General features: G+C 41.8%; 1 protein-coding gene across 2 annotated transcripts in view; it reads right to left on the bottom strand.

Moving 5' to 3' along the window:
• Positions 1–13,146, bottom strand: part of igf2bp2a (insulin-like growth factor 2 mRNA binding protein 2a) — a 56,499-nt gene that overhangs the window by 11,461 nt on the left and 31,892 nt on the right. For both annotated transcript variants that reach the window (XM_079562401.1, XM_079562402.1), the window contains exons 3-7: positions 9,890–9,938; positions 8,077–8,128; positions 4,378–4,441; positions 3,036–3,326; positions 1,054–1,188 (exon numbers count right to left, since the gene is read on the bottom strand). In XM_079562401.1, coding sequence (XP_079418527.1) covers positions 1,054–1,188; positions 3,036–3,326; positions 4,378–4,441; positions 8,077–8,128; positions 9,890–9,938 — 591 coding nt within the window. The remainder of the gene's footprint in view (positions 1–1,053; positions 1,189–3,035; positions 3,327–4,377; positions 4,442–8,076; positions 8,129–9,889; positions 9,939–13,146) is intronic.

Below are 13,146 nucleotides of genomic sequence, written 5' to 3'. Positions count from 1 at the left end.
ATCCACAGCACTCGAATTGCTAAAACGCAAGCACAATCTATTCATTTCACCAATTAGGAGATTAAAACAGTGCAAAAAATTTGAGTTGTTCGGTGAGACGCTTACAGCAATCCTCGGAGAAGAGTCTGAGAAACCACAGGAGTTTTATCTTGCACCAATCCATTCACAATGGACTTTTCTAGACATTATCACTAGCAATCTGTTGGCCACACTACAGTATTAGAAGATCAAAAAGATAAGACTCCAAGAAATGACACATCAAGTAAGAAAAAATACATTTCTAAACTTTTTTGTGTGAAAATGCAGCAAAGCGTTTTTAGTACTTATATCTTACTGTTGTTAAAATGTTCAAAAAGTTGTACTTGCGCCCATCTATACTAAACAAAATAATGAATCTGGTAAGTTGCTGTTTAGCATATAATAATACAATTAACTTACACTAGAGTGAATTATTTATTTTGATATACTGTAAATGAAGTGAGTCTAGGAAGTAGAAGCGTAAAGTGGTGTTTGCCGGATGGGGGTGCCTGGTGCTCGCGCTATAATCTGTGGCAGTGTTGTGACTATTTGTCCCTGTTTCAAAAGCTGCCTTCAATAAGTGATCAAATGACAGGATGTGGGGTGTGGTGCCCACATCTGAGGAGGGTGGGTGTTACGGCGACGGAAACAAAGATCATAGTGTCAATCTGGCCGATTCAGTGACAGAGATGAGACTGCACATCACGGTTCATTTTAAAAGCTGTGTCTTTTACACTTTCACCATTGCAAGGTATCCATCCCCGATGCTGCTGAGGCTGGATGTGCTGAAGGTGGTCACCGGCGCTAAGATGCAACAGTAGGTCAGTGGTTTAAAAGGTGTCTTGTGAAAAGTGTCAAGCCTGATTAGAGCTGCTGGCCTCATTTCCTAAGCTGTGATCACATGGGGCTGCTGTGCCAGAACAGACGCAGTTCCAAGGCACAGGTTAGAGGATGGGTCGTGCAGATATTCTGTAAAGAGGAGGAGGAGTGTGCTGAAGTGCAGGTGAGCGTTAATGTGGCAGGTGAAGCACTCACGTCTTGGTCTCGTTGGCCTCCTTGTGCATGATCTCCAGGATCATGCGGCAGGCAGCGGAACAGCCCTCAGGAGTCGAGTGGATGGAGATGGGCTTCTCCGCCGCGCCAGCGTTTTCCTTACGATGAATGTCCACTCTGTAAAATATAAACAGTAATAGAGTTTAAAAATATATATAATTGAAAAGCGAGGCAAGGATATTTTATCTGTAGAGCGCAATTCGTGCACAAAGTAAAAAGAAAAAAAAAGAACTGAACTGCACTCACTCTGAAATACAACACAGATAATCTCAGAGTAGTATGATCGGAGGTTTTGAGGATGGGGTATTCACCTTATTCTGCCCTGCCCACTTTTGCTTCTTTTTGCCACAGATCGGCACTTCCTCTGTTAAACGTTTGCCGCTAAAATCTGATGTTCAGCAGATTGATTTTTGTAAAATGTCCAATGTTCATTTGCACCAATAAGTCAACACTGCACTGTTTAGAACTGATTTTCTCTTGACTTCTCCAGTCCTATGTGAACTAAACAAGTGAAGGGAACGCGAACTTCCAGAATAAGGTGAATATGCTGGGTGAGAAACACACAAGAAGTGCCACTTTAATAAAAAACTCATTGAAAAAGCACAAAGGCTGTAAAAACCCTTGCAGAACATGGCTTTATGTGCTAAAAGGCCACAAGATCACAATATTTAGCTACTTCAGCCTGGCCATTAAACTCGTACTCGAGGCATTTTCGCAATGTATGCTGTAAAATATATAATAAAGAAAAATGCTGAGGGTGCAGTGTGGAGAGCTGGGAGCGTAAAAACGTTGCACATGCGGCTATGTTTCTATGACAACATATCACCATTGTGGCTGCTGTCGCTGTGTGATTGATTAGCTTACAGCACATGGAGCGATAAAGGCAATGCACACAGTTCCATTCACTCTCGGGCCGATAAGGTTTTCTCTCGGGCCGTAATGTGAATAAGAACAAGCGTTTATCCTGTCATAAGAGTGATGGAAATCTGGTTGTTTGACAAGTGAAGCTGAAATGTGAGGGAAGCAAATAGTAAAGGGCTAAAGTAATGTGCTTTACTTGAGTATTACTTTTATTACACTACATTTGAAAGATAAAAAAAAAATATACTTTCGACTACATTTCTATAAAGACTCCAAAGTAAAAAGGGTTTTGTTTATTTTAGAAGCCAAATAATGCACAAAGGCTCACAACAAGGATGAAGATTTGTCCCCACAGTGTTGCTGTGCAGGGCTGGAATTCAGGTTTCAGGTCATTTTAAGGCTTTTATAGATGTTTTATTTATTTCAACTGATTTGTACTTTCTGCTTTTAATAGTAACCTATTTTCGACAACAAATGCTCAGTGAAATTGTACAGAGAAACCTTCATTTTTATTACCATAACATTTGACCTGTTGTATCTGTACTATTACTCAAGTGATAATATTAAGTACTTTGACCACAACTCAATTTTAGATTTAGTTCCAGTTAGTTTAATTTAAATTCGAGATCATTTATTTTATGCTTAAGTAACGCATTTTAGTTAGTTGGTTTTAACATGGCTTATCCTCAATTTACACATCATTTAGTCCAATTACAATCTGTCCTGCTTTGACCTTGATCTAGGTCTGGTGCCATTTGGAAGGTCAAAAATATGTTATGAAGTGGTGCTTGATGCGAAAAGTCTGAATACTAACACTAATAGAAGCAAGAACAAACTACATTTAAGAATTCTGAACGTAAGTTTGAGAACTGTGATGCAGTGAAGAAGACTATCCCGATCAGATCAGTGTACAGAACCCCTAAATGATTCATGAGCATTTTGTTAATTTAAAAGGTTTTATAATGAAGATTAATGTTATTCTGAAAGCAAGTGATTACAGGGTGCAGCTGCCAAAGGTCCCAGACACCACACACATGAGAGTTATTTCGTGGTGGATCCAACGGGCGGGATATATTTTCCCAACAAGTTGACCTTGAACTCACTTTGACTGCGTCTGTTTGGTGACATTCTTGATAGTGAGGCCCTCCTTGCCGATAATGGCCCCGACAAACTGAGTAGGCACGAGCATGCGCAGGGGGAAGTCCTGTGGCCGGGACCGTAGACCTCCGTAACATCCTGAGGGCCCGGGCTGGGGGGTCCCCTGGTCCCGGGACGACCGCCCCCCGCGCCTGGAGCGAGGGGTCTGCGCGGCCGGAGCAGCATCCAGGTCCATGATGTAGGAAACCTTGAAGCAGTAGTCCTCAAACTGGTGCTCTGACAACTTCTCAATGGCTCTGCAGGGAAGGAAGGAGGAGGCAAAGGGTGAGGGGTTACAATCACTTCTGACAAACTCTCCACTTGAAAAAAAAATCAGGTTCAAAGCATTTGGAGACCTATAACCGTGTACTACACAGTGTGAGATATTCATTTAGAAATCATACCACGGCTTCACTCAACTGACAGCTGCAATAAAAAATATTCAGCACTAATTCAGTCATTTTAATACTTCCAAATGTTGTTTTGTTCATTATGATTTTGTTCATATTTACTGCGATCTTAATAAACCACATTTCGAATTGCTGCTGGGTTTAACAAAGTTCACCGAGGGAAATAGAACCTAGATAACAACCAATTTATTTCCCAGGCACAGGTGATGTCCTTGTGAGAGAAGGCATGTGTGTGGGAGAGCAGGAGTTTTGTTACCTATTTGAAGGAAAAAAAACATTTGTTAAAGAACATACTGAGGAGTTTGTGGATATTGTCATTTTGAAAGAACACAGTCTCCTTGGTTCTCTGCGGTGACGGTGAGGTATAGGTGAGGCAGGGCTCAGCAGGGCTCAGCGGGAGCACATTGACAGACAGTGAGCGACGCTGGATAAACCGTATTTATGCCTCTTTTCTCTCCACACAGTGTCTCATCAAACAAAATCGCACCATGCATCAACACCAGTAGCTAATCTCTGCACAAATCTGTCTCATTTACTCAAGACAAATATGGCAACAATGTCTTTGTGAAAGAAAAATACGTAATTTGAATACTGACTGCATGTTACAGTCACTAGTTGGCAGAAAAGAAGCGCAAAATCACTGCACCCTCAATACAATTCATTGTGCTGAAGGCTGCACATGCATCACGCAATGGCTGCTGGATCTGGGTTGATGTAACTCCCTCTCTCTCTATTCCTCTCTTGCAGTTTGGCAAAAAAAAAAAAGCTTTTAGTCTGTACAGTGCACATAATGTACATTGCAGATACACAATGTACTGTGTACGTCAGGCCAACGCGCTCTCACTGTCCACGTAGTTTCACCGCTCACACACAGGTAAGCGAGGTCGGTGTTACTCACTCTTTAGCTTCCTCCTTGGTTGCGTATGTAACATTCACGACCGCTGTTTCTGTGTCAGTGTTCACTGTGAAAACATTGGGGAAAAAACAGGAAATGATTAAATTAGTAATACTGCGAAGTACAGTACGTTGCACACAGAATAAAGGTGGAATGGATGAGTAGTGCTTAGGCTGTCGAGGCGAGTGAATTATCCAAACACTGGTAGATTTTTATTTTGGCTATTAACCCTTTTATCTCTCACCTCTAGCCAAGACCACTGGAGTTTATTAATGTTAAGAACTGATTGTGCAAACTGTAAGAAAACTAAACATATACCCATTCTACGCCTAAGTATCTACACCATGCTTTTGTAGTATTATAGGCCACACATACAACAGCCATTTTAGGAGGCACTGACAAACATTGTCTACAGCCTAACATTACCAACACACATAATAAAAATGAAGAGCCTTGGAAAACACCGCCGTTAGCTAACATCTTACATACTGTAGTGTTCAAATGCTTTTATGTGTACAATAACTCCCGTTCTTTACATTTTATAATCTCGTAGTTTATTATTATAGATTGCCTCAGGAATCCCAGTAATCTTAGCAGTTCTGACAACGCAATCATGAGCTCGACAAGCTATTTTTTAATCCAAAAAAAGAAACATTCCCAACTGATTAAATGTTAGCTTGTAAAAACATTAACATTAAGTGACTAAATTCGAAAAGTGGTCAAGCCGTGTTCGAAAGAGCCCCATGTGTATGTGAACGTGAACCCATTACAAACATCATGGCCTGGCGTCTGTTTCTTCTCTGTCTTACAGACACAAAGAACTCTGTCACGGCACAAAGCAGGTTTAAGTTACAGCAGCCATCACTTCTACTGGGCAGTGTAACGTGACGCAGACACACCTCCGTGAGATTTGTGGACCTGTCCTTCTTAGCATTTATAGCACTCTGATTCATGTCGAGACACTACAGTCGAGCTAAAACGTATGCTGATAATGGCCCAAGAGGGACATAATAATCATTTCAGTTAATACTAGACTTAGTTCTGGTTTCTAAATATTGTACTGGTGATAAGTGTCCCATACATAACTTCTTCAACATAGCACACAACTATGCACGCAACTACCACTACATGAATATGCACATAACAGTATGCAATTTTCATGTTTTGGCAAAATGAGAAGGCTCAGAAGGAAGGTATTTTGGTATTTTAAGAATGGCTGCAAAGAACTATGCAGTGGCAATGTCAAATAGAACAGCAATCTAAATTCACTCTTTGTCAATAAAAAGACAACATCCACAGCACAACGGTAGAGGGCAACAGTCCGGATTACTTCGACATCTACCACACTATGCCCCTGAACAGCCCTGCCCATTCTTGTATAAGAAATTGGAACCCACAGCTGTGCGGGACTGTTGATTTCTATAGCATCAGAATATTTTAATACATGACAACAGTGGTTTAGAAAGGGTCTAGAAAGGTGTCTAACAAATAAAACGTACTATTAGTATTAGTACTAGCTATTTGGTAAACTGACAATTGAACATTTAAATTTTCCATTGGTTTAAGATTGCGGTCATGAGCCTCATGACAACCACTGGTATGGCTTCAGGACCCACCATCTCTCTTGGATAACAAGCCATGACCCAAATAAGATTATCATTTGTAATATATAATGCAAACTAATGCCATTTTTTCATAAATTCTTTTTGCAGGAGCATTAGATGCGCTTTTAAAGATGAAAATAACATCAAAACAACTCAATAACAGTAATTTAAAAGAGGGAGGGAGTGCAACACAGGAAGTGCTTCAAGTGCGCTACCATCGGCGACAGTGAGCGGGTCGGCTCATGATCGGAAGGTTGGGGGTTCAAATCCCGGCTCCTGCAGGTGCAGACTGCCGTTGTGTCCTTGGGCAAGACACTTCACCCAATGCTTATGTGTGAGTGGTGGTCGGAGCGACTGTTGGCGCAGATGTGAGCAGCCTCGCTTCTGTCAGTCTACCCCGGGGAAACTGTGGCTTCAAATGTAGCTCACCACCATCAGCATGGAGTGAATGAACCCCCCTCCCTTTCATGTGTGAAGCGCTTTGGGTGTGACTGGTGTCATATGAAAAGCGCTATACAAACAAGATTCCCTTCCCTTGTATTTTATTGATAATCAAAGCCAACATCGTATCAGCAGACAAGACACAGAACAATAAAGCAACATGTTGTTTATTCGGGAATGCCTCGTCAGCAGTGCCTTTACATTGGAGCCTGTTCTTTCCTTAAGTGTACTTGTAGTAAGTCCATGGGGTTTGACATGTTCTTTCACTTCGAGTCGTTATCACACAGTTGCTCCTCTGAGCTCCAGCCAAGACCAACCGCCCCCCGCTGAAACATGACAGGCGCTAAAGCGGACCGGGGTAGACATTTACACAGAGTTATCCTGAGTCTTCATACAGTAGCGGAGGTTTTTGAGAGTGTGATGGGGAAGCCGGGCTTTCAGTCGGGGCAGGGCAGGTCTGTTAGCACTCAGAGAAGAGGGCACTGTGCCAGAGTGTGCCCCCTCGCCCTTTCCACACCAGCTGGGAACTCTCAATATAGTTTCCAAAACAGCTGTTCATTAGGCTAATCAGTCTGTCAAGTATAAAAGCAACACTAATAGATTGATTTGACTTGACTCTTTCTGATCAGCGCTTCTCGATTGGTGGGTCGGTGCGCACAAAGAATGTTGCGGGACCAGTCTGAGAGGGTTGATAAATTGTTTTGATCAATGCTTGGTGCCACAGACGCCTGTAATCTCACATCATGTACTGAGACAAGTTGGTAAAGACTAGTGATGTTACATTACAACGGCTGCATTAACATTTTAATTATCCTTTCTAAACTACATTGGTTCACATCCCTTCACATCAGATTTGACTGATCTTTTGGTGTGTTTTGCACCTTAAAAAAATGCATTGTTGTCTATTCTCATCCCTTACCAACAAAGCTAACCCACAACACAAGTTTTGTTTATTTTTATATTACCAGACAGGACAAATGTTGATTGTACAGTCAAAGCATTGATTTGTAGATCTGGCTTTTGATGGCGTTGCAATTCTGTTTTTATATATTGTACATTCAAGTTTCAAGGTTTCAAGTGATATATTATTTGGACTGCTGTGCCATAGCAATAAACAATTCATTACATAGCTGCTCTACCTTTTGAACGATGAAAAGTCCTCAAAATGGCCATAACAGGATAAAGCAAAGCAATTGAAACCCGTAAATAGCAGAACAAAATTTCCACAAGTTGTGCCTTCTCTTCCGCGCGCTCGCATCCTGCCTGTCTGCTAACGTGCCATTGCGAATGCTTTACGAGTGCGAGCGAAAGCCTCACCGCGGGCGCCTTCGAATTACCACGGCGCACCTCCCTAAATATGACGAGGACTATGAATGCACAGGCACAAGGGGAACACATGCTGAGACACTACAGTTGGACTCGCGCCACGTCTGCCCACTTCAATTCATAACCCGCAACCGACGGCGTTACTCAGAGCTTATTATGGAGAGGAATGCGGGGCCCTCGTTTCAACTTATAGGACACACATGATGGTAATGAGTGATTTATATGCAAAGATGGGTTATGTTTAGATAATGGTTGTGGGAAGATGAACGAGCAGGAAGAGTGGCCCAGGCAGACGGGCTCAATGGGAGGTCTGGGGAGAGGAGAGATGTACCTTGTTCCACATTCTCGACAGTACCATATTGAGCTAGAAGGCCATCCAAAACCTGGGAAAACAAAGGGGAGAGATATGAGGAGGACTGTGCGTGAATCAAAGCATAAAAATCAGCAATATAGTGAGATGAAGATTAGTAACACTAGGAACTAAATGAGGAGGTAATGGAAGTGCTACTTAAACAGATTATAAATATTTTTCATCAAATTGTGCTTAATTCCTCTGCATTCAAAGAAATTCTTCATCCACTGTTGAGGATGCACTTGGTACCGTGCTGGGATAAGGCTCCAGTCCCAGACCGTTCATTAAGGAGGAGCAGCAGAGGGAGGAGAGGTAGACAGTCGCCCATTGTGGTTGTAAAGATTTGACATCCTGACCATTATTGTTTTTGCCACATCAGCAACTGTACATTGTAAAGAACTATTTACATTTTAATCAAATGATGATTTAATGTGGCCCTTTCTAGAGCATGAATTTCTGAGTATGTAAAAAAAAAAGTCTTGAGCCCCTTCCTGTGCAGAGTGATGGATTTTTAAGAAATAGCCACAATGCTCACTCCAGCCACTAGAGGGCAGCTTAAATTTAAAAAAGGAAAAAAGGAGAGCATTTCACACATGTCCAGCAGAGGGCACTGACATAACAAGAGAATAGGATATAAACCACACATTACAGCCATGTGGTAAATGGTCAGTCTGCCCCCTCTGGCTACAATAGAAACTTACTACCATCGAGTGTGGAGTGAATGACTTTTTGCAGCACTTTGAGAAACATGTGAGACAGGCTGATAAAGCGCAATACGTGTAAGCCGTTGTTATTTATTATTAGGCCACAGTCCTTTACAATATACGCGTCCCGCGACCCGCCATGGGGGCTGAATTTCGGCCCATGACCCAAATGAGTTCGACACCCCTGACATATTGAGTTAAAGCCGCAAATATAGCCTTTGTGGTTAAATAGAACCTACAGTGTATGTAAATATTACAAGAATATTTAAAGACACACTGTACAACATTTTGGATTATACCGTTACAACACAAAACATGTTCCTTATGCTATTTTTGCAGCAAGTAATCAAAGAATGGATATGAATGAGAACTTTAAATTTAAACCCCATATTTGGCTGCCTTTAACCAGCATCTCCATGGAGTTGAGCTGGAGACGTCCCTGCTCCCAGTACAGTTACAGTCAGGTCAAAGAGAGATGAGCTGCTCATTTATTTACATTTACATATATTTAACATTAAAAATCTATTTAATAAAATAACTGCTTGTATTGTGTTCTATTTACTGGGTGAGATGCTACGCGGTGTAGACGCAGCCAGGGGCGTGTCTACGGGGAGGCCATGGGTAGCAGTAAACAGGGGGTCACAGTAGCAATTTCAAATCATTTAGCAAGCAATTATAGGAAAAAGACCACAAACTTATGCATCTAAATGTAAGTCCACTAAAATGATGACAGTTAAGTGATGAATCGTAATTAAAATTGAACTCGAAGCCTTAAAGACTTAACTAATGCCACCCCAATGAAAAACGTAGTAAACTGGATGAGGTTATTATTTGTATTTATTCATTAGGAAGGTCTTTATTTGTATAGCCTTCCTGTCAACAACAATGCCAGTTAGTTAGTGCTAGTTTAGTACCTTTAGGCGTAATTTCATCCCTGCAAGCGCCAGGCAAACTTCACCAAAGAGCCTCCAGTAGTAAAGGCAGTGAGTCATGCGCAGGAAGCAGCGTTATGTGCTGCCTGCTGCTGTTCCTCTGACCATCACAGCGGCTCTTAAACACACTACAGGCTTTAAACACAGGCCACTCACCTCCCACTGCAGATGAGGCGGGATGTTTCGGATCTGGATCTTCCGACTCCTGCAGAGATAAGAGAGACAGACAAAGGCGGGTCAGAAGAGCAGAAAGACAACAGCACAATACAGGCGTCGAAACGGGAGAGTGCACACCATGGATATTTCAACACAAATAAAGGAAATGGATGTAGTTTCCCAGTAATACATTACTACAACTACCTAAATGTTTGTGAATTTTGCTCAACACGTCCACAATCACTTGGTGCACAAAAAGGAAAATGCACCGAATCTAATCTAGATTATAATCTACTTTACAGAGTATAGTAAAAATGTGGGCCCAGAAAAATAAAGTGTGTGAAATAATATCAGAGGGTGCCTAATATGACAGCTTTCAAATGCATGTGTAGCGAAGCACCATTATTTATAAAACCATAGGTCTCAATAATATGTTGTTTAACCTCTTACCGCCCGCCTGCATGAACCCAGTGCGTTTTTTCCAGTTTGGTATTACCCAAGTCTAAAACAGTGTAATGCCTCATTTTAAAGCTAAGACCTCGCGTTTTTGTCACATTTATGAAGCGTTTATAACTTTTTCATAGTTTTTTGGTCGCTTATTGTTGCGTTTTGTCACGTTTTCGCGTCTTTTTCATTACGTTTTGTCACGTTTTCGCGTCTTTTTCATTACGTTTTGTCACGTTTTCGCGTCTTTTTCATTACGTTTTGTCACGTTTTCGCCTTGTTTTTGTCACTGTTATACTGCGTCTTCATCCTTGTTTTCGTTGCTATTTTGATACTTTTTTTTAAGCTTTTAAGATTTGGATAAAGCCAAACTGGAGAAAATGTGCTCGGTTCAGGTGGGGGTTAAGACACTCAATCGCTATTTTATTAGATAAAAGCTTTCCCAGTTCGGATCCAATGGTTCGGTCCGGTTAGCATTTCCATTATCAAAATACAACCTATCCGCTGCAATGCTGACACCAATTTACCACTGAGAAACACCGGAGGCCCGGGGCATCTGGCGAGCCAGCGGCTCAAAACGATATGGCTCAGGGCCGCTGGCCTCCTCCCCAGAGCCTTCCTCCACTTCCTCTATTTCCACCTCTGGTGAAGGAGGTGGAGAGAAATCCTCCACCTCATACGACCGCACTGTTGAGAAGCTAGAATCACTATCGCTCTCCATGTTGGCGCCGCGGACGCAGAGCAACAGAAAATATCAATCACGACCAGATCACAACCATAGATCACAACCCAGACCAGGGCCCTGGCAAGTCCCCAGCAATACTTCCACGGTCTCCCGTCATTCGGGCACCGCCCCCTTTAGGTGCAATTTTCAGATGTAGCCGAGGCTAAGAATTGGGTTGGTTGGTTCAATGGTTGAATCACAACATTAACAGATGGAACAGGATCTTTTCGGCTCCAGGCTGCAACCAATAGATATATGTTGCTGAAAAATGCGATGATCATAATAATTTGGTGCTTTTTTTAGTTTTTAGTTTTGACAAAAAGTTATTATGTTAAAAAACTCTGATAAGAAATAAATATGGCTGAACAATATATGTTGCCAATTTGTTATCGCAATATGAGGGGAAGGAAAAGCCACATCGCAGGTCACAATGCAGTATTACAAAATCACTGAGGTTTTCCACATGACGGCGATTTAAGGAAATATATGACCAACATATTTATCATCACAGCATTTATTATAAAGTATATTCACATTTGCAATCATCTGATCTTCAAAATACCTGTTTCTTCACATGAAATTGAAACCACTGTACAGTAAAGTTGTGCCTTTCTCACTCAAAACTCTGCCAAGCATCTCATCACGTGCGGACACCTATTTCTATATCGTGCCTTCAGAATTTCTTAAAGATACTTCCCCTGCACTAAAAATGGCCTACAAACTGAAAAATCAATCAACCGTGAGCTGATGAGTCTTTTATGGCTGGCATTTAACGGCTTAAATCAACTGCTAATACTTTAAATAAGTCTCTCCAGTTACCTCGCCAAAGTTTGAACAGTTTGGTTTCGAGCTGGAGGGCAGAGTAGCCAGTGCTCTCTGTGTTTTTATTGAGTATGTCTGTGCAAACAGCGAAGCCACACAAACCGCGCCACCACCACAAGCTGTTAACAACTACATTAACGTGAGAGAGTCCGGCTTTGGCCACCAGAGCCACTGATTGGAAAGGCAGAGAAGCAAGTGGCCGCACACCGCTGGGCCTCGCTGTCCTAAAAAGCATTTCGGGAGCTCATAAACAGGTTTGCACAAGCCGGGATGAGAGGCGAGGGAGAGGGATCTGAGGCATAATGAGAAGACTATTTTGTCAATATAAAAGCCAAAAAAACCGAACTGATAAAATTGCATGAAAATAATACAGACAAAGAAACATGAACACTCTCAGCATGTCTGATTTCTACTCAGCAGGCAGGCATTGTATAATAATTGAAAGTAACAAGAGTCACTACACTCTAAGTCTACTGCAGGTGCAATAGTTTTTTCTCTTTTCATGCTCATGTTAAAGGAGGTGAAGAGCGGGGAGAGACAATCAGCAAAATGTTGGAACTGATGGAACGATTGTGTTGTGATGTTGGAACGAATCCTTACGCCAGGCGTGCTCAACCAACAGATTGTGATCTGCGGTCAGATCGCAGGACCCCGTGCTCCCAAATGCATGAAAGTATTTTTGCAAAAAGACACTTTCAGTCAATTAACCCCAATAAACATCCACCACTTGCGGCCCAAAAATAGACATCTACAGGTAGGTATCTCCAGGCCATGTTGTCTGTAAAAGTAGCTTACAATCCCAAAAAGGTTGCACTCATCTGCCATTGGCTAAACGTGGAGCACCAAAAATGTTTTTAATCATACAACCTTTACTGTATAATGTTCTGTTTCATTTTTTTATTGGCAACAACACGCATGCAGTCATTGGAATAACGTGTCATCGTACATAACAACAAACCAAATGCACAACATTTTCACAACATAATGTCAGCCATGGTAAGAGAAATATACTACATTTTTGATGCGAAGGAGACATGGATAAAAAGTCGTAGAAGTTTACGAAACATCCCAAAATCTCAGTCAAATACCCAGACAAAATGTTGTCTTCTTCTTCCTCCGATGCTTCCTGAAAAACAACACCATTTCACAAGAGCGTGTTGGAAAAAAAAAATGGCACCTGACAGCCACTGAGAGTGTCCTGACGTCCCGCGGCCTATACAAGCCTTCTGTCACTTACTCCAGCAGTAGCTAAGTGTCTCACTGAAAG

This window comes from Gobius niger (assembly GCF_951799975.1).
Source record: "Gobius niger genome assembly, chromosome: 9".
Taxonomy (NCBI): Eukaryota; Metazoa; Chordata; class Actinopteri; order Gobiiformes; family Gobiidae; genus Gobius; species Gobius niger.
This window is presented reverse-complemented; position numbering and strand designations above follow the sequence as displayed.